General features: G+C 34.5%; 1 protein-coding gene across 2 annotated transcripts in view; it reads left to right on the top strand.

The window, feature by feature from the left end:
* The window catches only part of ABCD2 (ATP binding cassette subfamily D member 2), a 92,049-nt gene that overhangs the window by 17,689 nt on the left and 47,343 nt on the right, over positions 1–27,017 (top strand). For both annotated transcript variants that reach the window (XM_020908528.2, XM_020908529.2), the window contains exons 5-7: positions 1,832–2,000; positions 2,728–2,822; positions 9,650–9,795. In XM_020908528.2, coding sequence (XP_020764187.2) covers positions 1,832–2,000; positions 2,728–2,822; positions 9,650–9,795 — 410 coding nt within the window. The remainder of the gene's footprint in view (positions 1–1,831; positions 2,001–2,727; positions 2,823–9,649; positions 9,796–27,017) is intronic.

Raw genomic sequence — 27,017 nt, forward strand, 5'->3', positions numbered from 1 at the left:
GAACTTTTCAGTCTCTTTCAACAATTGATTTATTGAATTTTTTTTAAAAAAGATAAAACCGATTGTTTAGGGCAATAAAGAAAAACAGTTCAAAAATTTTTTTCAAATAGTAATTTTTATAATCTGGAGACATAACATTGAGGGTAGGTCTTTTGATCTAATAAATTACTTATTAAAATTAAATGACAAGTCAGAATTTTCTACAACTCACATTCAAATACTTTGCTGAGTCACAGAGAGAATATCAATTTGTTTTTCTAGATTGTCTCCAACACAAGAAATGATTGCGTTTTGTTTTATTTTGCCTGTATGTTCATTGAATCAGAATTTTCACTTCTAAAGAATTTTATTATTGTCGTGAAAGCACATGAAAGCATCATGGTTTTCTACTAGCTCTGAAGAGAACGAGATTTCTTTTTAGAGAAACCCCCTTTTCTTATATGTTGAAGTAATTTGTCAGCAATCACAATCTCATTTTTTTTTTTTAACACTCTCGGCCCATTCAACTCTTCATCCTGGTGTACTAACTCAATGCCTCCTGCCTTTTTTAACTGACCTCCAAATATGTTTAGATTTGTTTTACACAAATATATTTTCCTAGGTTTCTTTTGGATCCATATTTTGTTAATCCTTAGCCCTGTTTACCACTACTTGGGGACTAAAAAAATTCTTCTAGTAAATATTTTAGAAACTATCCTATATAATAAGTATAACATTGATATGCAGAAATGAAATACTCATCTAATAGATCTCTCACATGGTAGAGACAAGGGGCAGAAGGCTTTCAACAATAATACCTGTTCATTCCTTGCTTTAGTTTTGTACTCACAAAAATCTTATACAAATATCAGTATTATATCAGTCTACAGTTTACTGTTTAAGAGACATTTATTAGCGATATGCCTTTCTTATTGATACCAATATCCTACTAAACAATTCTATAAGGGAATGTTTTTTATTGCCTCCTTTATACTGAGAAAGATGGTCTTAACAGGACATGAATCACCTTTCACATGAGTCACCTTGATAACGAAGTGTTCTTTTATTAGAAAAGTAGCAGAGATTCAACCTAAATTGGACAAATGGCAGAATAGGAGCAAGACACCATTTTATTGAGTCTTTGAACTAAAACAAAGGTTTATCTCAGAATCTCATCTAGAAAAAAAGTCATATTTAATATTTCTCTTTGGGCATATACATCATGTTTGGCTTGAAAAGAAACTGAATCTTGGGATTTGGACTGAAAAGAATTTAAAGTTTTTCACTGAGCTGCCTCAATGTTGATATCTTCTAGCAGGGGTAAACAGGAATTTTGCACCTAATTTAGGAATTTTGATAATCACTTTGACTTAGAAACATTATTTCTTAACAAGAAAAAATGCATTTTTCTTCTTAAAATCTATTATAAATTGAAAAAACATATCAAAATGATTTCATTGAATGAATTTTAGCTTTACACAAAACTTCTAATTTCTGGAAATCAAGTATTCATGTAAATGGAGCCAGATCAAAAAATCAATTGAAAGATTTTTAAAGATTTTTAAGTCTCACTAATATTCTGAAATCTCTACATGTCACTCTGAATCCTGACTTGAATAAACAATTGTGATGAGTTTTATAATTCCAATCAAGCTCAAACTATCAACTTGCTATGCTGCTTCTTGCTAAGCTTTTTAGTGCTACTAGTTTTAGTTATCAGATATACTTACCTATTTTTCACATAATAAAATAAGACCTTTAACATTAAGTCAAGAATACTGTATGATTTCATATTTGTTTAAAAGTCTGTCTTGAGTATATTAACTATGTTATATCACTGCATTGGTTTTAGATAACTGAATTAGCAGGCTATACTGCTCGAGTATACAACATGTTTTGGGTTTTTGATGAAGTAAAAAGAGGCATTTATAAGAGAACTGCTGTCTTGCAAGAGTCTGAAAACCATAGCAAGTGTGGAACTAACATAGAATTACCCCTCAGTGAGACGTTGGAAATCAAAGGTATTAAACTCAAATGTTTTTGTACATCTTCTATATTTTAAGTATTTATCAACAGAACCAAAGTATTTTAGAAGATAGCTAAGGAACCAACATTTAGTTCTCTAAACAGTTATTCCTAAAGTTAGTGCTGTATTTTGAGGAGGAGTGACTAAAATTATCATAAAAAATACTATGCTACTTTTATTTAGGACAAAATGTCTAGAATAATTTCTGGAAACTGTACATATATGGCAGAATGATTTTTTTTTTGCTTTTAAAATTCAAATAATATAATTAGAGTTAATGTTATATTGTTCTCCTTTATTCTATCAGTTGGTTTGGTTATAATAGTTTTAAAGATTGTGTTTTTCTATGTCTTTGTTTCCTTTCTGCAGCATTGGTTTTTTTTCTGTAGGAAAGTTTAATTTAGAGAAATAAGTAGTTATAAACAATGTACCTGATACCAGAGAGAGTTTTATCTTTGCTCTCATTTTGATGTTAGCATCATATTATTGTAGAATAATATATTTCTGGGAAAGATAGTCCAAATAGATACATCAAAATGTGCAAGTTTACATGAGGCGTTGTTCTAGATATAGATATCTATATTTGCATTTATTTCTATGAGTTATTACTGTGAATTATCTTTATAGTAAATTTATCTGTTATGCTGCATTATACTTTAAGTTATTTAATTAGCAATAACACATGATACCTTTTGAAATGTAAACTGTTCCTTAACTTATAGGAAAAGTTATTGATGTGGAGCATGGAATTATTTGTGAAAATGTTCCCATAATTACACCAACGGGAGAAGTGGTGGTTTCCAGACTAAACTTCAAAGTAAGATGATATTCAAGAATCTTCTGATTTTTGCCAACACACTAATACAAAAGAACTCAGAATTCTTGTACCTTATATTAAATACTTGGAGGAAGCATATGGAAAGGAGGGGAAATCAAGAAAGGTAGGCATAGTGACTCAATTACAGAAGCAGTTACTTCCTCAGGAAGCAGAAAGAAAGAGAAATTTAATTTCTACTGCTTTATTTCTTGGTTGAAAATAAAAATTACAATACCCTGAGAGCCTAAACAAGGTAACTTTGGGGAGCAATAGGAAATTTCCTCAGAAATTAATATCTGGAATAAATTCTAATTTTATTTCCTTATGGGGATTACTCAAGTAATACAAGCCTATATTGTTACATATTTACTAAAATATGAGAGAAGAGGTAATCAGCAAGTTTACATTAAATTTATAAGTTTAACATTTTCAATAACTACATCTTCTATTAGGAAAAAATAATCAGAGGATTCACAAATTTGGATTTAGTTCTTAATTCTGTTGAGAATAATAGTTATTTGTTGTTTAATACTGTCTTGATTATAAAAACTAAGGTGTAAAAATAGCTAATAAATCTGAGACCCTGATTTAAAGCATTATAAAATTCAAATATGCATTTTGGAATTCAAATGCAAAATAATTGGCTGATAAGTAGAATGAAGTTATCTGCGCTTAGTTCAAACAATGACATGATTAGACCTATTAACAGAATTAGAAGCATGACCATATATGTACATTTAATGATTTTAATGTGGACCTTAGGCTAGGTTTAATTATTTAAAGATGTATTTGCAAATTCATTAGGCTGCTGGAAGAGGATGAGAAGTACTAAACAGAGGGAAGTTTTGTGTTAGTAAATGTGAGAGAAATTGTGTTTTAACTACAATTTGGTTGGGCTCTGTTTTTCAATTTATAGACCTTTAGAGCAGCATTAAGGGGCCTCCCCATGGCTCAGTGGTAAAGAAACCTCCTGCATTGCAGGAGATGCAGGAGATGGGGGTTCAATCCCTGGGTTGGGAAGATCCCCTGGAGTAAGGCAGGGCAACCTACTCCAGTATTCTTGCCTGGAGAATCCCATGGACAAGAGGAGCCTGGTGGGCTACAGTCCATAGGCTTGCAAAGAGTCGGACACAACCAAAGCGACGGAGTTCTGGAGCAGTGATGAGTGCTAATGATGCAGCAGTCTTAAATAGGTTTAAAATAAAGCCTTTAAAGAGTCCTACATTGCATATTTAACTGTTTATCAATACTTTAGCAGTTTATATTTTATGGCTTTTGCAGGGAGGTTTTCATCAGGTTAGGTTTCATAATATCAATTCTGGTTGTTCCACTTATTAAATAGAGGAAGAGTCTTGAATTCTGCCACCTACTAACTACATTATTGTGGACACATCACACTCTTTCTGTGAAAAAAATTCAGAACTCAGTATATTTTTATATAAAATTAAGTTTTAAATAATCTAGTGAAAGTGTCTTGAATTTGGAGATTGTGCAAAGGTATCTATTAGTATAGTATACTGTTATGATAATTGTTTATTTCTAAGTCAGGCGGTTTTATTTATAGTCTCAGGCGCTAAAGTATAATAGAAAATTCTGTTCCCTCTACGTGGATTAATAAATAAACAGGTTTCTAGAGGAAAATGTACTCTTTCTTATGTCTGCCTTTTGGAATTGAAAAACCATTTGGAGAAGAAAATTTTGGTAAATGTAGGAATTCTTTTGCCTAACACTCACAGTCTACTAAACATCAAAAAACTTATGCTAAAAATAATATGAATGTAGAAAATATTCTATTAGACTCAAAATGTGTTAAATTTCTGAGAATTCCCAGTAGAGAATGATTCTATTAAATATTTTGCTTATATATCTTTTGTCATGGCACATACCTTTAAAAATCATTTAAAAAGTATTTATGCTTCTACAAAGTTAAACTTTCTTAATCCTCTTTCTATTGAAAGAGCAGTGCAAATTACAAAAGCAATTCTTTCTGGGTTCTTTCCAGGATATTTTTTAAACTTTATTCTATCAAAATAGCATTTCAGTTTGGCTACAGTTTGGGAGAAAAAATATCTGCAGTCAGATTTTATAGACTCAAGCTTGCTCCTGTCTTATGTCCTTGTGTTAGCTATCTTTATCGCCTGGAATACTCTTCTGCCAGATCTGACTGGTTGCTTGTTGTCACCAGGCTAAGCCAAAATGTTACCTCCTCAAAGAGGACTTCCCTGTAGCACCTAATCAGAAGAAGCCCCACCCCACCCCACCAGCTTCACAATGCCACTCTCTTTCCCTAATACATCATCCTTTTTTGCTATCACAATAGCATTTATAAGTAGTTAATTTTTTGTTCTTGTGTTTATTGTAATCTTTGAAACACATGTCAATATTTGCTAGGGAAATGTCTAATTACTTAGAATATGAATTTGAACCATTTTTGCTTTACATGTACTTATTACATACATTCTTAGTTATATTTTCTAACCTTCATATCAGACCTTTTTCTTTCCCTTCCTCCCTTCCTCTCCGCACTACCTTCTTTCAACAAAAAGATTTTAGTTTATGTTATACACAGCAAATAGGTAATAGATATATATGGAACTGGTTCCTTACACTGACATTATACAAGTAATGTGATGCTCTTTTCTCTTTGAGTATTAAACATGATATATTCTACATCATAGACACTTATATATTTGTATCTATACTGTATGAAGCTACATCTACAGGCATACTGTAAATTTCTGCCTCTTGTATATTCATGCTATATTCATTTTTAATTTATTTTTCTTAAAACATATTTTATTGAAGTATAGTTGACTTTCAGTGTTTCAGGTGCACGGCAATTATACATATAATTGTGATTATACATGTGATTCAGTTATACATATACACATATATTATTTTTGAAGTTATTTTCTATTTTAGGTTATTACAAGATATTGACTATAGTTCCCTCTGACTAGAAAGTGAGAGTCGCTCAGTCACATCTAATTCTTTGTGACCCCATGCACTGTACAGTCCATGGAATTCTCCAGGCCAGAATACTGGAGTGGGTAGCCTTTCCCTTCTCCAGGGGAATCTTCCCAACCCAGGGATCAAACCCAGGTCTCCTGCATTGCAGGTGGATTCTTTACCAGCTGAGCCCCAAGGGAAGCCCAAGAATACTGGAGTGGTAGCCTTCTCCCGCAGATCTTCCCAACCCAGGAATCTAACCAGGGTCTCCTGCATTGCAGTTGGATTCTTTACCAACTGAGCTATGAGAGTAGCCCATACTATATGCTATATGGTAAACCTTTGTTGCTTATTGCATATCTGTTTTTTAAATTAGAAATCTAGCATTCCATCCATACTAAGTCAAAGAAGTGGAATCAAAATGTTAGAAATTTTTTAGTTAGGCAAAAATTTGTAAGTTCTTAAAAATATGTATTTTATACATATTTTATATATATATATATATATATATATATACAAAAGCTTTTCTACTATGCTTAATAAAGGCTTGAGAAAAAACATCAAAGAAAAAAATAGACATGAAAAAGTGAAAAACATAAACTAAATGAAATGGGAGCACTGAATATGAAATAGAAAAAAGGAAACAAACTAGATAAAAGTAAAATATCATCATATAGTCCAGTTGGTTTTAAACATGACTGCTCATTAGAAACATATCTGGAGATCTGAATTAAAAAAAGCAATGCAGTACCTGGGCATTTGTAATTTTCAAAAGATTTTAAGATAATTATGATATGCATCTGGATTTTAAAAAGTGATTGCAGGTTTTTCTATTGAATCCTAATTTTGGTGATATAGAGTTCTATTAGTTTTCTGTTGACCAATCATGATACAATGGTATTAAGTGAGTAATGGTTACATAGTCACAATAATAAAAGATAATTATCAGTTTTCACAATCAATATGCAGACAAAAAATAAAAGATAATTACAACTGCAAGTCATAATGGGAACATGAATAACTTAACAATATAAAAAATTTTTTTTTCAAACTGGGGGGGTCAAGCAGAGTGAGTGATAATCAGAAGTGCATACATGCACGTGTTTTCATCTGCCCAACCACCAGTCTATGTCTTTTGGTTGGTAATTATTGATATGTGTGATCCTATTACCTTTTTATTGATTGTTTGGGTTTTTTTTTTTTTTTTCCTGTAGGTCTTTTCCTTCTCTTGTTTCCTGCCTAGAGAATTTCCTTTAGCATTCATTGTAAAGCTGGTTTCATGGTACTGAATTCTCTTAAATTTGCTTGTCTGGAAAGCTTTTGATTTCTCCATCAAATCTGAATGAGAGTCTTGCTGGGTAGAGTATTCTGGTCTGTAGGCTCTTCCCTTTCATCACTTTAAATATATCATGCCATTCCTTTCTAGTTTGTAGGGTTTTCATTGAGAAATCAGCTGATAGCATGATGGGAGTTCCTTTGTATGTTATTTGTTGTTTTTCCCTTGCTGATTTTAATATTTTATCTGTGTCTTTAATGCATTTTTGCCAGCTTGTTTACTGTATGTCTCAGTGTGTTCCTCCTTGGATTTATTCTACCTGGGATTCTCTGTGCTTCCTGGACTTGGTTAACTATTTCCTTTCCCATATTAGAGAAATTTTCAGCTATTATCTCTTCAAATATTTTCTCAGATCCTGTCTCTCTCTCTTCTTCTGGGACCCTTATAATGCAAATCTTGGTCTGTTTAATGTTGTCCCAGAGTCTCTTAGGCTGCCTTCATTTCTTCTCATTCTTTTTTCTATATTCTGTTCTGTGGCAATGATTTCTACCATTCTGTCCTCCAGGTCGTTTATCTGTTCTTCTGCCTATTTTTCTGCTGTTAATTCCTTCTAGTATTTTATTCATCTCTGTTTGTTTGTTCTTTAGTTCTTGCAGGTCTTTGGTAAATATTTCTTGCATCTTCACCATTGTTTTCCTGAGATCTTGGATCACCTTCCCTATCATTATTCTGAATTCTTTTTCTGAAAGTTTGCCTATCCTAACTTAATTTAGTTGGTTTTCTGGGGCTTTTATCTTGTCCCTTCATTTAGGATGTAACTTTCTGCTTTTTTCATCCTGATTAACTTTCTGTAAGGTAGTTTTTGTTTAGCTGCTGTGGGACTGCTTCTTCTTGCTTCTTCTGTCTGCCCTCTGATGGATGAGGCTAAGAGGCTTGTGTAAGCTTCCTGATGGGAGGGACTGGCAGTGGGAAAAACTGGGTCTTGCTCTGGTGGACAGGGCCTTGCTCAGCAAAGCTTTAGTCTAATTATCTGCTGATGGGAGGGGTTGGCCCCCCTCCCTGATAGTTGTTTGGCTCTAAGTGATCTAACCCTGGGGTCTATGGTCTCTCTGATAGGGTTAAACCCCAAGAGGGCTTACACCAAGGGAGACCTTCCTAGCCTGCTGCCGCCAGTGCCCTTGTCCTTGTAGTGAGTCCCTGCTGACCCAGGCCTCCAGAGAAGGCCCTCCAACTCTAGCAAGTAGTTTTGGTTCAGTCTCCTGTGGGGTCACTATTCCTTTCCTCTGGGTCTTGGTGTGCACAAGACTTTGTTTTTGCCCTCTATTACTGGAATCTTTGTTTCCTCAGTCCTGAAGAAGTCCTATAATCAAATTCTACTGGCCTTCAAGGCCAGATTCCCTGAGGATTCCCAGTCCCTTTGTCAGATCCCCAGGCTGGGAAGCCTGATGTAGTATTCAGAACCTTCTTAACAGTTGGAGAGCTTCCTTGGTATTATTATTCTCCAGTTTCTGGGTCACCAACCTGGCAGGTATGGGATTTGATTTTATCATGACTGAGCCCCCCTCCTACTGTCTTACTGTGGCTTCTTCTTTGTCTTTGGATGTGGGGTACCTTTCTTTGGTGAGTTCCAGCATCCTCCTCTCGATGGTTGTTCAACAGCTGGTTTCAATTTTGGTGCCCTCATAGGAGGAAATGAGCACATACCTTTCTACTCTGCCATTTTGAACCAGAAGCATATAGTCATTTTTAAATTGCTGATTATAAAATATCACTTATTCTAAAAAGCAAATCAAATTTTTGAATGATGTTCCTTTCTCTTGCTCTTCACAATACCTTTTAGATACCAGATTGATAACTTCTTGATTATATTGGGTGGAATGGGAGCTCATGAAATTTAACTGTTTAAATGATAAATAAGATGAAAGATTATAAGAAAAGTATCCAATCAATATGGATATATTGCTTTTTTATGTGTGTGTATATATATATTTGTTTTAATTCATCCATGGGCATTAGACTATATTACAGTCCTCGTGCTCATTTCTGTCTTAATTTGGTATACCTATTTTCTCTCTCTGTGAATAAAGAAAAATTAGGTTCATTTTATATCTCTCATTACGTTCTTTTACAATTTCTAGAACATTTCAGACTACTGAATTAAACAACCCAGCTAGCTCTTAGAATAACTAGTTTGTAGCTAGTTAACTTCAACTTACAAACATTACATTTTAATTAAAATAAATTTCATCAGATATTAATATTAAATAATTTAATCTATTCTAATTTAAATTAAATTTTTTCAGTTTCTTATTCCCACATGATAATGTTCCTTCATATCTGTGTATTGTGTGGTGACAAAACCTCAACAAAATTTTGGGAAGTGAGTGCTCATTTCAAGGAGATCCATTATCTTTGGAACTGGACTGTTTTATGATGCCTTTAGCTTTGAGCCAAATTTGATATTCTCAATCCTGATATATTTATCTTTGATTTCTTTTCCTAGGTTATCATGTATTTAAAAGTTTTTAAAAATCACTTTTATATGCTCCCAGATGGAATAATTTTTAAATATTGTAATTCCTAATTTTATTTTTTATCGTAGGTAGAAGAAGGAATGCATCTTTTGATAACTGGTCCCAATGGTTGTGGGAAAAGTTCTCTCTTCAGAATTTTAAGTGGGCTCTGGCCTGTATATGAAGGAGTCCTATATAAACCACCTCCACAACATATGTTCTATATTCCACAAAGGTGGGTAAAGTTTTTTATATCGCAAGGAAAATTTTTCTTTCGCTTTTGAATTATTTTGATTCCTTAAGCTCTTCTGCGTTTTTTTTGAGAGAAACTATTAAGGAAATAAATATTATCCTAAAAAGTTTTACTATTGCTTTGACTACAATAGTTTCCAGTAAAATACCAATTCTTTTCATTTTCACATCTCATTGTAATGAACACTCAAAAGACTATAGATATTAGCCTCAAGAAATAGTAGGCTAGTCCAAAAAATAATCATATTGCTTTAGATATAATCTCTATTATCTTTTCTCACAAAAATGAATAGTACTTGAATAGTATGCTAGTCTTTCATAAAGCTGCATATATATGTATGTTCTGAAATTGTTTACTTATATTTTAAGAGCCTCTGTATAGTAATCTTTATCACAGTTCTATGTAATTAATTAATGATTTAGAACCACCTTAATTAAAAATATTTTACTTTAAGAATGAATGTAAAAGTAAGCATAGAAATATTTAAAAGTAACATTGTTTCATCTGAAGTTTTTAGCTATCTTCATTCATAACAATATGCAGATGTGTAAACAGAAATTTATACTTGAAAATTTGGAATATTCATTGTGGATGAGACAGTTAAATTTAAAGGAGAAACAGGTCTCATGCTCATCTAGCCCAGTAATTTTTCCCACCTGTCATCTCCCTGAGTTAGGTTGACATCACAAAAGTACTTCTACCATGCTAGAGGACTATTCTGTGGGACCTAATCAAGTACCTATGCTGGAATTATAGTAACAAGAGCAAATATAAAAGTTCCATTAAATATGTGCCATCACGTCTCTTTCATTCCTTTTCCTTTGTCAGAAAGTGTTTGTACCATCCTGCCCACTGGACTAATTTTTAGACCTTATATTACAGCTATACAGATGAGTTTCTGTGGGACTTTTTTCCTAAAGTAAAACCTATCATAGTAGTATTAAGCTATCTGAAGTGTGGAATGATGAACTGTATTAGCAATAAGAAAATATTGGCTGTGAGCAGTGCTGTGAATACTTGTGTTTTAACACAAAATAGATAACATCTGTGACACCAGAATTATAGACTCTTTCTGTCTGTGCTTTGGATTTCTTTTGGGAAATCTTCTGGATCTGAAAAGTAAATAGTTGTGCCAAAGTTTAAGTTTCAGGTATTAATACATTAAGTAGACTGATTTTGATTTTCTGTTTATGTTATGAAGCATAAAATCATGAGGAAAATATTGTTATAGCATAGAATCAACTCCTTTAATGCAAATAGAATTATATACATAAATTTAATATTTTGAGCTATTTTAGATTTCATTTATAATGTAAAAACAGTTCTTGAATATAGCTATAACCTGAGCAATAAAAGACATTTTCAAAACTAAGAAAGTGCCTAACTAGCAAAGTCATCCTTCAGAAATGAAGGAAAAAGACTTTCCCAGACAAACAAAAGAGGAGGGAATTCATCTCCATTAGATCTGCCTTACAGGAAATGATAAAAGGAGTTTTTCAAATTGAAATGAAATTATACTAATTAGTAGCATGAAAACACATTAAAATATACAATATTAGTAAGTGTAAATATATACTCAAATTCATAGTACTCTAATACTGTGTTATGGTGGTGTGTTAACTATCTAACCTTAATATGAATGTTAAAGGATAAGAGTATTAAAATAACTATAGCTGGTATAATTTATTAATGAACACACAATATAAAAAGAGGCATATTGTGACATTATAAACATAAAAAGGGGAGAGTAAAAGGGTAGAGCTTTCATATGCAATTAAAGTAGTTAATATCATAAAACGTGTAAGATGTTCTATATGTGCCTCATAGGAACCACAAGGGTTTCCCCAGTGGCTCAGCAGGTAAAGAATCACTCTGCAGTGTAGGGAACACAGGAGACTGAGCTCAGCCCCTGGGTCTGGAAGATCCTCTGCAGGAAGAAATGGCAACCCACTCCAATATTCTTACCTGGAGAATCCCATGGACAGAGGAGCCTGGCAGAGTGCAATCCGTGGGGTTGCAGAGTCGGACATGAATGAGCATGCACAAATGCATAGGAACCACAAAGAACAGCATCGAAACATGTATGTTATCTAGGGTGAAACAGATCACCAGCCCAGGCTCGATGCAGGAGACAAGTGCTCGGGCCTGGTGCACTGGGAAGACCCAGAGGGATCGGGCGGAGAGGGAGGTGGGAGGGGGGATCAGGATGGGGAATACATGTAAATCCATGGCTGATTCATGTCAGTGTATGACAAAAACCACTACAATATTGTAAAGTAATTAGCCTCCAACTAATAAAAATAAATGGAAAATAAAAAAGCATTAGGGGGAAAAAAAAACCTAAAGGAGATTCACAATAGGTAAAGAGAAGGGAATTATAGTGTACCACTATAGAAATCACCAATTCACAAGGAAAGGCTACTTGAGAGGAAGAAAGGAACAAGGGATAAAGCAACCAGAAAGTAATAACATGGCATTAGTAAGTCCTTATCTGTCAATGATTAGTTTAAATGTAAATATACTGACTTATCCAACAAAAACACATAAATGGCTAGAAGATATACTTTACACTGGTTACAAGACAACCACTTCAGCTTTAAAGACACAGTTAGACTGAAAATGAAGGGATGGGAAAAAGGTACTCCATCTAAATGGAAACCAGAAGAGAACAAGGGTGGCTACACTTATATTAGAAAAATTAGATTTTAAGCCAAAAATGCTAAAAAGAGACAAAGAAGGTCATTATATAATGACAGTGGGGTCAATTCATCAAGAAGATATAACAGTTGTAATATATATGCACTCTATATCAGAACACCTTAATATATTAAGCAAATACCAACAGATCTGAAGAGAGATAGACAATACATTAATAGCTCAGAACATCAGTACCCCACTTTTGACAGTGAGTAAATCATCCAGACAGAAAATCAACAGGGAAATATTGGACTTGAACCATATTTTAGACCAAATGGATTTAGCAGACAGATATAGACATTCTATTCAACAGCAGCAGAATACACTTCTCAATCATGTGCGGAACATTCTCTAGCATATTTTATGACATGATACAAAATAAATCTTAGTCAATTTGAGAAGACTGAAGTCATACCAAATAATTTTCCCATCATAATGGTATGAAACAAAACCTATAAAAGGAGGAGGATTGAAATTTTTACAAATATGTGGAAATTAGCACACTCCTGAGCAACCAGTGAGTCAAAGAAGGAATCAAAAAAGAAATTAAGAAATATATTGAAAAAAATGAAAATGGAAATACAATATATGAAAGTCTATGGAATGTGGCAATAGCAGTTCTAAGAATTATGCTTATAGAAATAAATGCCTAAATTAAGAAAAAAAGAGATCTCAAGTAATCCTAACAACATTTCAAGGATCTAGAAGAAGGGTAACAAATAAAGTCCAAAGTTTGAAAGAAGAAGGAAATAACAAAAAGGGAAGAAATAAATGAAATAGAGACCAAAAAACAAAAAGGAAAATATCAATTTTAAAAAATCAATCAATAAATGAAATAGAGACCAGAAAGATCTGATCAGAAAGTTAGAAAAGATCAATTGAAACTAAGAAATAATTATTTGTAAAAGTAATATTGATGAAACTTTAGCTGAACTAACAAAGAGGCAAAAGAATAAATAAAATCAGAAAGAAAAGATGAGAGTATTACCACAGAAATACATAGGATCATTAGACTACTATGAACAATAATATGCCACAAACTAGAAACATAAAAGAAATGGATAAATGCTTACAAACATAAAATTTACCAAAACTGAATCATGAAGAATTAAAAAAATATCAGTAACAAGTCCGGAAATTGAATCAGTAATCTACAATCTCCTCAAAACAAAAACCAGTTGGTTTCTAATGGTTGTTGTTGTTCAGTTGTTAAGTTGTGTCCGACTCTTTGTGACCCCATGGACTGTAGCATGCCAGGCTTCCCTGCCCTTCACTATCTCCCAGAGTTTGCTGAAACTCATTTCCATTGAGTCAATGGTACCATCCAACCATCTCATCCTCTGTCACCACCTTCTCCTCTTGCCCTCAATCTTTCCCAGCGTGAGTGTCTCTTCCAGTGAGTCAGCTCTTGGCATCAGGTGGCCAAAGTGTAGGAGCTTCAGCTTCAGCATCAGTTCTTCCAGTAAATATTCAGGGTTGATTTCCTTTAGGATTGACTGGTTTGATCTTCTTGCAGTCCAAGGGACTCTCAAGAGTCTTCTCCAGCACCACAGATAGAAAGCCTCAATACTTCTGCACTCAGCATTCTTTATGTCCCAACTCTCACATTGGTACATGACTACTGGAGAAACCCTGGTTTTGACTATATGGATCTTTGTCAGCAAAATGATGCCTCTGCTTTTTAATATGCTATCTAGATTTGTCATAGCTTTTCTTCCAAGGAGCAAGCATCTTTTAATTTCATGGCTGAAGTCACCATCAGCAGTGATTTTGGAACCCAAGAAAATGAAATCTGCCACTGTTTCCATTTTTTTCTCCATTTATTTGCCATGAAGTATGGGGATAGGACTTCCTTGGTGGCTCAGATGGTAAAAGCGTCTGCCTACAATGCGGGAGACCTAGGTTCAATCCCTGGGTTGGGAAGATCTCCTAGAGAAGCGGATGGCAACCCACTCCAGTATTCTTGCCTGGAAAATCCCATGGATGGAGGAGCCTGGTAGGCTACAGTCCATGGGGTTTCAAGAGTTGGACATTACTGAGCGACTTCACTTTCGCTTTTCACTTTCATGGGGATAGATGCCATATTCTTAGTTTTTTTAATGTTGAGTTTTAAGTCAGGTTTTTCACTCTCCTCTTTCACCTCTATCAAGAGACTCTGGGTCCTCTTCACTTTCTCCCATTAGGGTGGTATCATTTGCATATCTGAGGTTGTTATTTCTCCCAGCCATCTTGATTCCAGCTTGTGATTCATCTATCCTGGCATTTTGCATGATATATTCTGCATATAGTTTAAATAAACAAGGTAACAATGTACAGCCTTGACATACTCCTCTCCAAATTTTGAACCAGTCCTTTGTTCCATGTCTGGTTATAACTGTTGTTTCTTGGCCTGCATGCAGGTTTCTCAGGAGACAAGTACGGTGGTCTGGTATTCCTATCTCTTTATGATTTTTCCACAGTTTGTTGTGATCCACACAATGAAAGGCTTTAGCATAGCCAGTTAAGTAGGAATATATGCTTTTCTGGAATTTTCTTGCTTTTGCTATGATACAGTGGGTATTGGCAATTTGAGATCTGGTTTCTCTGCCTTTCCTAAATCCAGCTTGTACATCTGGAAGATTTTGGTTCATGTACTGTTGAAGTCTAGTTTGTAGGGTTTTGAAATTACCTTACTAGCATGTGAAATGAGTGCAATTGTATGGTAGTTTGAACATTCTCTGGCTTTGTCCTTCTTTGGGATTGGACTGAAAACTTATTCTTTTCCAGTCCTGAGGCCACTGATGAGTTTTCCAAATTTACTGGCATATTGAGTGCAGCACTTTAACAGCATCATCTTTTAGGACTCTAAATAATTCAGCTGGAATTCTATCACCTCAACCAGTTTTGTTCATAGTAATGCTTCCTAAGGCCCACTTGACTTCATACTCCAGGATGCTGGCTCTAGGTGAGTAACCACACTGTCATGGTTATCTGGGTGATTAAGACCTTTTTTGTGTAGCTCTGTGTACTCTTGCCACCTCTTCTCAATCTCTTCTGCTTCTGTTATGTCCTTGCTTTTTCTCTCCTTTATTGTATCCATATTTGCATGAAATATTCCCTGGGTATCTCTAATTTTCTTGCAGAACTCTCTTGTCTTTCCCATTTTATTGTTTTCCTCTGTCTCTTTGAATTGTTCATTTAAGAAGGCTGTCTTATGTTTCCTTGCTATTCTTTGGAATGCTGCATTCAGTTGTGTATATCTTTCCTTTTCTCCTTTGCATTTCACTTCTCTTCTTTTCTCAGCTATTTGTAAGGCCTCCTCAGACAACCATTTTGCCTTCTTGCATTTCTTCTTCTTTGGGGTAGTTGTGGTCACTGCCTCCTGTTCAATGTTATGAACATCATCCATAGTTCATCAGGCACTCTGTCTATCAAATCTAATCCCTTGAATCTATTTGTCACTTCCACTGTGCAATCATAAAGGATTTGATTTAGGTCATACATGAATGGCATAGTAATTTTCCCTACTTTCTTCAATTTAAGCCTGAATTTTACAATAAGGAGGTCATGTTCTAAACCACTGTTAGCTCCAGGTCTTGTTTTTGCTGGCTGTATATAGCTTGTCCATCTTCAGTTGCAAAGAATACAATCAATCTCATTTTGATGTTGAGTATCTGGTGATGTTCATTTGTAGAGTCATCTTTTTTGTCATTGGAAGAGGGTGTTTACTATGACTAGTGTGTTCTATTGGCAAAACTCTGTTAGCCTTTGCCCTGCTTCATGTTGTACTCCAAGTCCAAACTTGCCTGTTACTCCAGATATTTCTCGAATTTCAGCTTTTTCATTCTAATCCTCTATGATGGTTTCACTGGTGAATTCTAACAAACATTTAAAGAGGAATTAATAATCTCCTCAAACTCTTCAAAAAATTGAAGAGAATGGAATACTCCCAAACTCATTTCATGAGGCCAGCATTACCTTGTTACCAAACCCAGTTAAGGACATTGCAGGATAAGAAAGCCACAGACCAATATCCATGATGAATACAGATGCAAAACTTCTCTGCAAAATATTAGAAAACTGAATTTAACAACCACTAAAAGGAACATACACTGTTCAACTGAGATTTATCCCTGGGATGCACAGGTGGTTCAACATTGCAGATAAAGAAATATGATACTAGAATGAAAGACAAATATCATACATTCATCTCAATAGAGGCAGAAAAAGCATTTGACAAAATTAATTCTTTCATAATAAGAACTCTCAACAAGCTGGGTATAGAAGGAACATACTTCAACATAATAAAGGCCACGTATGACAGACTTAATATGAAGAAAGCTAGTGAAGGTGATGGAATTCCTGTGGAGCTATTTCAAATCCTAAAAGATGATGCTGTGAAAGTGCTGCACTCAATATGCCAGCAAATCTGGAAAACTCAGCAGTGGCCACAGGACTGGAAAAGGTCATTTTTCATTCCAATCCCAAAGAAAGGCAATGACAAAGAATGCTCAAACTACCACACAGTTGCACTCATCTCACACATTAGTAAAGTAATGCTAAAAATTCTCCAAGCCAGGCTTCAGTAATATGTGAACCGTGAACTTCCAGATGTTCAAGTGGGTTTTAGAAAAGGCAGAGGAACCAGAGATCAAATTGCCAACATCTGTTGGGTCATCGAAAAAGCAAGAGAGTTCCAGAAAAACATCTATTTCTGCTTTATTGACTATGTCAAAGCCTTTGACTGTGTAGATCACAATATACTTTGGAAAATTCTGAAAGATACGGGAATACCAGACCACCTGACCCGTCTCTTGAGAAACCTGTATGCAGGTCAGGAAGCAACAGTTAGAACTGGAGATGGAACAACAGACTGGTTCCAAATAGGAAAACGAGTACATCAAGACTGTATATTGTCACCCTGCTTATTTAACTTATATGCAGAGTACATCATGAGAAACGCTGGGCTGGAAGAAGCACAACCTGGAATCAAGATTGCTGGGAGAAATATCAATAACCTCAGATATGCAGACGACACCACCTTTATGGCAGAAAGGGAAGAGGAACTAAAAAGCCTCTTGATAAAAGTGATGGAAGAGAGTGAAAAAGTTGGCTTAAAGCTCAACATTCAGAAAACTAAGATCATGGCATCTGGTCCCATCACCTCATGGGAAATAGATGGGGAGAGAGTGGAAACAGTGTCAGACTTTATTTTTTGGGGCTCCAAAATCACTGCAGATGGTGATTGCAGCCATGAAATTAAAAGACGCTTACTCCTTGGAAGGAAATTTATGACCAAACCAGATAACATATTGAAAAGCAGAGACATTACTTTGCCAACCAAGGTCCGTCTAGTCAAGGCTATGGTTTTTCCAGTAGTCATGTATGGACGTGAGAGTTGGACTGTGAAGAAAGCTGAGTGCCGAAAAATTGATGCTTTTGAACTGTGGTATTGGAGAAGACTCTTGAGAGTCCCTTGGACTGCAAGGAGATCCAACCAGTCCATCCTAAAGGAGATCAGTCCTAGGTGTTCATTGGAGGGACTGATGTTGAAGTTGAAACTCCAATACTTTGGCCACCTGATGCGAAGAGTTGACTCATTGGAAAAGACCCTGATGCTGGGAGGGATTGGGGGCGGGGGAGAAGGGGATGACAGAGGATGAGATGGCTGGATGGCATCACTGACTTGATGGACATGGGTTTGGGTAGACTCCGGGAGTTGGTGATGGACAGGGAGGCCTGGTGTGCTGCAATTCATGGGGTCGCAAAATGTCGGACACGGCTGAGTGACTGAGCTGAACTGATGACAGACTCAGAGATTATATCACATTCAATGGTGAAAGATTGAAAGCTTTCCCTCTAAGATCAGGAACCTGACTAGGGTGCCTACTGTCACCATTCTCATTCAACAAAGTATTGGAAGCATATAGTAATCAGGCAAGACAAAGAAAATGCATTCAAATCAGAAAGAAAAGGTAAAATTATCTTTGTTTGCAAATAATATGAATTTACAAATAGAAAGTCCTAAAGATTTCACCAGAAACATTTAGAACAAATCAATGAATTTAGTAAAAATTGAAGGATGCAAAATCAACATACAGAAATCAATTGTGTTTTTGTATGCTAGCAACAAACTATCTGAAAAAGAAAGAAAAACAATTCCAGTTACAGTAGCATCAATAGCAGTAACACTTTTAGGAATAAATTTTACTGAGGAAGTGAAAGATCTCCATACTGAAAACTATACAGAAACTAAAGAAAGCACAAACAAATGGAAAGATGTCCTGTGTTCATGAATTATTAAAATGTCCATACTGTACTAGGTCATCTATGGTTTCAGTGCGATTCCTATGGAAATTCCAATGGTATTTTCCACAGAAATAGGAAAAAGTATCCTAAAATTTTTGTGGGTGCATAAAAGACCCCAAATAGCCAAAGCAATCATGAGAAAGAAAAACATGGCTGGAAACCTAACACTTCCTGTTTTCAGATGCTGTTAGGAAGCTACAGTCAGGAAAACAGTATGGTACTAGTGCAAAAATAGGCATAGACCAATGAAACAGAATGAAGGGACCAGAAATAAATGCCTGCATATGGTCAATTATTATTTGTCAAGAGAGTAAAGACTATTCAAGGATAGTCTCTTCAATAAATGGTATTGGCAAAATTGGATAACTATATGCAGAAAATGAAATTGTACTTCTCCCTTACACCACTCACAAAAATGAACTTGAAATGGGTTAAATACCTAAATGTAAGGCCAATCATAAAACTCTTAGAAGAAAACATTGGAAAAATTCCTTGACATTGATCTGGCAATGATTTTTGAATATGACCGCAAAAGTGCAAGCAATAAAAGCAACAGTCAATAAGTGGAACTACATCAAATTAAAAATCTACACAGTGAAGAAAACCATCAACAAAATTAAAACCAACCTATAGAATAGGAGGAAATATTTGCAAATCATATCTGGTAATCTGTCAATATCCACAATATATAAGAAGCTCATACAACACAAAAAGGAAAAAAATTATAGTTTAAAAATGCACAGAGATTTTGAATAGACATTTTCCCAAGGAAGATACACAGTTTATCCAACAGGTACATGAAAATGTACTCAATCTTACTAATCATCAGAGAAATGCAAGTCAAAACCACAATGAGATATAACCTCACACCTGTCAGAATGGCTCATCTCAGAAGATAAGAAATAGCAAGTGTTGACAGGGTCATGGAGAAAAAGAAACCTCTATCCACTCCTAGTGAGAAAATAAGTTGGTGGAGCCACTATGGAGAACAGTATGGAGATTCTTCAGAAAATTAAAAATAGAGTTACTATGTGCACTCCCACATTCATTGAGACATTATTCACAATAGCCAAAACGTGAAAACCACCTAAGTGTCTATCAAGAGATGAATGGAAAGATGTGGTATATATTTATATACAATGGAATATCCTTAGGCCATGAAAAAGGAAATCCTGCCATTTGTGACAATGTAATGGCATAAGTCTGACAGAGAAAGATAACTACTATATTGATATCATCTATATATGGAATCTAAAATAGCTAAACTTGTAGAAGCAGAGTAGAATTGTGGTTACTAGGAGCTGGAGAGTTTGAGGGATGGGGAGATAATGGCTCAAATTACAGTTAGAAGTTGAATAAGTTCAGGAAATTTGACTCATATCATTGTAATTAGAGTTAATAGTAACAAATTATATACTGGAAGTTGTTAAACAGTAGGCCTTTAATATTCTCACCACAAAAAGAATTGGCAATTATGTGAGTAATAGATGTGTCAGGTAATGCTGCAGTGATAATTATTTTGCTATATGTTAAGTGTATGAAATTAACAGGTTTATAATTTGAACTTATATAAAGTTGTATGTCCATTCTGTCTTAGTAAACATGGAAAAATGCCAGAGCTGTATAATTAAAAATAGTTAATATGGTAAAATTTATTTTATGTGTATTTTATTGCAGTTTTTTACAGTGGAAAAAAAGAGAAAATAGTACTTAAATTCCAGTCTTTTCTCTCAGGATAACTAACTATGTTATTCTGCAACAAACACAAATCACTAAGAAACTTTTTCTTAGTTATGAAATTTACTGTTCCCTGGGCAAAAAATCAACTACAACTTAGTTAAGAACAAATGAGAATGAAAATCTATTTCTTAAGGTTAAAGTTTTCAAATAATTAATGTTAAGATTAGTTTTATTTTGATTATAGAGTTTCTAGAAATTTGAGAATTTGTATTTATGTTTAGAATTCTATAGGACCAATATCTTGCAAAAGAGCATAGAATTTATTTAAATGTATATTAAACTAAGAGGGCCTAAACGTAGTATTTACGTCTAGTATTCTAAAAGCTACTGATTTCTCAAAAAGGTTTCAAAATAATCTTATGAGTCTTTATGGTTTAAAAGAAAGGTGCTACAACCTATTTCAAAATATTTGTCAATAGATAATCTTTTCTTGTTAGGATATTCTCATTAATGAATATTATCTAGTATCTTATTGCATAGACACTGTAATTTATAGCAATAGAGTGTAGCTTAAGTACCAATTTGGCAGAAAAAAAACTGTAAATTAAACATAAAATTAAGTCTTATATACCTACAGAACATATTTCATAAGTCACAAACAGACCTTTGTAATAATCCCCCAGTTTTCACTTTTTGTGATTTAGATTTCTTGATAGAGGATCAGTCTCCTTATACAACGATCAAACATAAATTAGTTGTTATTTTCATGCAGAAAAAGAGTGGGTTTTGTTAAAGTGGATTTCTAATAATGCCATGTAATATACAGAAAAAAAAAACAGAGTAAAAATATTCTGAATAAGTATATTAGGACTGCTTATTTTTGTAATGAAATTTTCAGAGAATTTGAAGAGCTTCTGTGGGTCAGTTTACAAGTTGGGAGACATGAATTCCTAAGAAACTATGAAATCAACTCAATATTTTCCCAATTAATGTCTTCTGATACTTCAGCAATGTTAATAATGAGAGCCAGATAAAAGAAAATCAAGGCCTTGGGTTCAAGAATACAATAAAAAAAAATTATATTAGGTAAATTAGTTTCAAAGCAGTTTCCTCTCATCCCATAATCATCAATGATTGGATATGAAAACTGAGTATTTGATACATTTTAGCAAAGAACATTTCCTCTATAATGTAGATTTAGCCACTTTAAATCTGTGGAATGGTAGATAATAAAATGCTTAGTTTTGCTCAGATAGTACTTAAACTATTTTGGCAATTTTAGGCTGTTTGAGGGGTTTCTGGGTAGCTCAGCTGGTAAAGAATCCGCCTGCAATGCAGGAGACCCTAGATCAACTCCTGGGTCAGAAATTCCCCTGAAGAAGGGATAGTCTACCCACTCCAGTATTATTGGGCTTCCTGGTGGCGCAGATGGTAAAAAATCTGCCTGCAATTCAGGAGACTTGGATTTGATCCCTGGGTTGGGAAGATCCCCTGAAGGAGGGCATGGCAACCCACTCCAGTATTCTTGCCTGGAGAATCCCCATGGACAGAGGAGCCTGGCGGGCTACAGTCCATGGGTTGCAAAGAGTCGGACATGACTGAGCAACTAAGCAGAGCACAGGCTATTTGAGACTGAATTTCCTGAGCAGTGTGACTGTCCTCTTTAAACTGTTAGTTGAAACTCATTGTTCCCCACTGTATTAGCCATCTGACGCTCAGGAAAATTCTTACACTTGAGTACAGATCCTGAATTTCTTTGTCAATTCTTGAAGCATTTCTACTGTCTTCTCACCACTTAAAGGCCGATTTATCATCCCTTTACCAGCTGAGTTATCAGAGAAATTGTCAGAGCTTTCCTAGTGGCTCAGTTGGTAAAGAATCTGCCTGCAATGTAGGTAAGTTCGATCCCTGGGTTGGGAAGATCCCTTGGAGAAAGAAATGGCAACCCACTCCAGTACTCTTGCCTGGAGAATTCCATGGACAGAGGAGCGGGATAGGCTGCAGTCCATGGAATCCCAAAAAGTCGGACACGACTGCAACTAACTTTCACTTTTAAGATCTCTTGCTTTCACTAATCTACAGTTTTATGGCTTGTTAGTTACCTAGTAATTCCCTAGTATATCTCTGTTTTCAGCCATTAAAACTCTGAAGCCCAGCCTTCATTTGTTTAGTTCACTTGCTAACAAAATACTATTATATGCTAACACTTATAAAAATGGAAAATTAAACATTTGATGGGGGTTAGGGAAACGGTGAGTGAAGGAGAGGAAGGGAAGGAGGGAAGAAGGAAAGTAGGAAGACAGAGATGGGGGATGGAAGGGAGTGCAGAAAGCAAGACAAAAAATAATAGGTGTTTACTAACGAAAGGTAGGAAAGCCTTGGGTTCCTTTGTACTTTTTTTTTCTCTATTTCCTAGGGCATCAGTTGTATACATCACATATTTCTCCCCAGCAACAGTCTCCAGTTTGGCAACAACCCATCATGTAATTCTGTTCCCAAAGCTCCTGCTGTCACTACCCTTTCTTGTTAGAAGTATCCAGGGAGAGAAATGTTAACCATGATCTTCCTACTATTGTAAACTTTATGCTGAAATACACACTAAGGCAAACAGATTTAAAATAGATTCAGACTTCCCACAATTTTGCATGAAATTGTACAAATTTGTACAAATTTCTGCCCATACTTCACTTTGGAGTCTAAAAAGTAACAGGTTAAGAGAGTGAAAGGATTATAAGGATTGTATTAAATTTGACTAAACACTTTTTAAAATCAAAGAGAAAAAGAAAAAATGAGGGTGAAATAGTAGGAATATCGTACTTCATATCCTGGGAAAATTATTGTGCTATATTCCTTGTCAATGCTATACTCTTTTTTTTTTTTTAATCAGTATTTATTAAAGCCCTGCTGTAAGATGCTTTAGAGGTTAGTGAAAAAAGAAAGACACAGTCACTCTCAACATGTGCTTGTGCCTAATTTGGTTATAAGGTAAGACATGCAACTAACTCCTATCAAAGCCAGAATAAATGCCTCAAGAAAGGCAAGAAATGCTATAGCAATATTCAAAATGAGAAAAAAAATATTGTAGAACAGTATGTATTTTGACCTGGGTCTTCAAAGTTAGAATTTTATCAATTGTCATAAATTGGATATTTTGCAAATATCTAAGTAGATCAGGAATGCCACAGATTCAAATAGGCATGAGGGTTTTTTTTTGTTTGTTTCTTTAGTTTTTGCATACTTTCTAAGCAGAGCTGTCCTATCCACTGTCCTAATACACCAATCTGAAGAAAACAAATATTTATTAGACTCATCTCTATTAATATTATGTTATTGATACATACTGAAAATAAAGCATCTATCCCCTAGGTCCTTAACCATTGCTAAGATGTTCTTTCCATTGAAGTTCTTTGAATTACTTTTAAAAATTCTCTAGTGCTTTGGGTCTGCCATTTCCCTAATTTCCACCTAAGAAGATCATCTCCTCTTTTTTGAATAAATGACATAGTGCTAACATTAGGTTAAATTTTAGTCTTTTAGTGCTTCCTGAAAACAGAAAAAGAAGTACCTTGTTTCTATACAACTCTCATTTCTTTTTGTCAGAGATATTCTGAAATTATAAATAACATTATATATCCACTCAGTATTTGTTTACTAACTACTTCAATCACAATATAGTCTATTCAAGTTTCATGTTACTTAATCCTTTAAATGTAAATATGGCTTAATAAAGTAGTTATGAATCATAGTTTTAAAAGAAATACACATTAAAATCCTAAATTTGGTTGTTCACAGGAACAATAGCATGACTAATTAGATTAATTAGATTGTGCAGAGAATTAAATACAGATAATGTTGCTTCTATCTTTTAAGTATGAACAGTACCTATTGATCATGCTCTGCATAAATCATACTAAATAGAATATTTTAAATGATTAAAGTTCAAAGGGATTATAAACTTTAGTACTTAGGAGTTGCACAGCAGTTTAAAGCCAGAGTAAGAATTCACCAAATCTTTGGATACAAATCCGCTGTATTCACTGCCTCTTATTTAGGATTAATAAAACAGTCATATTAAAAACATCTACCTCTGATTGAAAAAGCAAAAACCTACTATTTGATCTTAAATATTTTCTCAGAGAAAATTAATTCATTTTCTCTTAATAAAATAAATAGGTTCTCTAGCACAGTCCCAAATTTATGGGGAATAAAAAAATATTATTCTTTTATAGTTTGCATTCACTTTAAAAAATTTATATATTCTTCAACTGTTTTTCTTAGAAGAGCTTGAGACATGAAATCTCATCTTTTAGAAGTGCCAACATTTAATTCATGTCTTATTTGATGGCATTTCCATTCATCCCTTTAATGATATAGTTTTTGTATTTTTAAAATAAAGCAAATTAATATTGATTTTTGATCATCTAATGATCTCCTGAGATAATTGGTGGATTCTAGGGCATCCTGAGTAAGGGCTGATCATCTCTAGGCTATGACTATTAACACAATCTATATATTAGTCACTGTTCTACACAGATTACATGTTTCTAATTTTTGTATATGACAACCCATAAGGTTGTTGTTAGTATCCCTATTTTATAGATGAGAAAATTTGAAGAGGTTGAAGTCATTCCATTGATAAATTTTGGAGCCAGCATTTGAACTTGGGCATGTCTGACTCTAAAGTCACTTTGTCCTGCTTATTGCCAGGAGCAGGAGGCATGTTTCTGAAAAATTGCTACTCTCCTGCTTGCCCTTGAAAGTGAGTATTGCCAGTTAAGATTGTTTGCTCAGTATGTTGAAACTGTACTAATATCAAGCTACTGTTTGGAAGCAGAAGTCCTTATAATGCTTGGAATACAGGGCAATCCAAGTTAATTTTAGCATAAAGGTTAGCACAGATACTTGGCTATCATTTATGTTAATGTGAAAGAATCTATACTCTTGTATAAAAGTGAAATTCATTTGAACTGTGTTCATATCACTTTCAAGATAGAATATGTTCTCTATTCTTTCCTATACTTCTAAAATCCATTTCTTTATAAAATATAAATTAATCTCTCAAAAATATGCTGTTAGTTTTAAATCAGACTTCTTGCAAAAGTATAAAATAAGCAAATCTTAATTTTCATGATGCATTATGATATAAAAATTATTATTTACCTTTTATTTTGTCAAAAGAGGAGATTATCTTATGCATCAGAGCAGACTGTGTTATGTTTTAGGAAACTCAGCAGAATGGACAAAATACTTAAATAATACCAGTAATCTAATATAATGATAAATAAAGCAAAGTTGACTTTTAAGAAGTTTGCATTCTTCTTCGTTTGGGAGTACTTTGATTATTACACTAACAGTATTCTTATTACTGCTTGGAAATAAACACTGTCCCCCCTCTTTAAAAGCTGTGCCCATGTCTCCTGTAGTGCCTAGAAGTATCTTTTCTTAGAAATGTAATTTCAGTTAAGTGTATCTTTTCATTTGAAGATTTCTTCTTTTTTGCTGCATATTTATTTTAAGAATATTGTGAATGACATGCATTGAGGACTCAAACCTGGTTCTTGCTGCTCAAGAAAAAAGTCTGACAATATGATTGGTCCCAAAATGTACATTTATATGAATTATTAATATCTAGATTTTATGGCTTTCAGATTGCTAACTTATTACTATGGCAACACAGAAGTACTTAGCTGTACCTTATTCTTAAACTTATCATACTTTAAATACATGAGTATTACTATAAAATTTTGATCAATATTTTTCACAATTAAATTCTAGATGGCTGTCCCTGGTGGCTGAGATGGTAAAGAATCTATCTCCAATGCAGGAGACCTGGGTTCGATCCCTGGGTCAGGAAGTTTCCTTGGCAAAGGGAATGATAACCCACTCCAGTAATCTTACCTGGAGAATTTCATGGACAGAGCAGCCTGGAGGGCTACATTCCATTGGGTCGCAGAGAATAGGACATGACCGAGCAACTAACACACCTGAAATATTTAACATTTTGGGTGATCATTCCAGAGATTTCAAGTTCAGAGCTAACATTTCTCAATCTTTCTTTTTTATTCTACTTTGTCTTCTTTAAAGAGCAAAATAGAGAATGGTATAAAAATAAAATGTGTATAAACCTTAATAAATGTCAATCAGTTCAATTCAGTCATTCAGTCATGTCTGACTCTTTGTGACCCCATGGACTGCAGCATGCCAAGCTTCCCTGTCCATCACCAACTCCCAGAGCTTGCTCAAACTCATGTCCATTGAGTCGGTGATGCTTACCAACCATCTCACCCTCTTTCATCCCCTTCTCTTCCTGCCTTCAATCTTTCCCAGCATCAGAGTCTTTTTCAAAGAGTCAGTATCCAAACAACTTCACCTTCAGAATCAGTCCTTCCAATGACTATTCAGGACTGCTTTCTTCAGTCCAAGGCTCTCAAGAGTCTTCGCCAACACCGCAGTTCAAAAGCATCACTTCTTCAGCACTCAGTCTTCTTTATGGTCCAACTCTCACATCCATACATGACTACTGGAAAAACCATAGCTTT

The sequence above is a fragment of the Odocoileus virginianus genome, chromosome 24 (assembly GCF_023699985.2).
Source record: "Odocoileus virginianus isolate 20LAN1187 ecotype Illinois chromosome 24, Ovbor_1.2, whole genome shotgun sequence".
In the NCBI taxonomy this organism is placed as follows: Eukaryota; Metazoa; Chordata; class Mammalia; order Artiodactyla; family Cervidae; genus Odocoileus; species Odocoileus virginianus.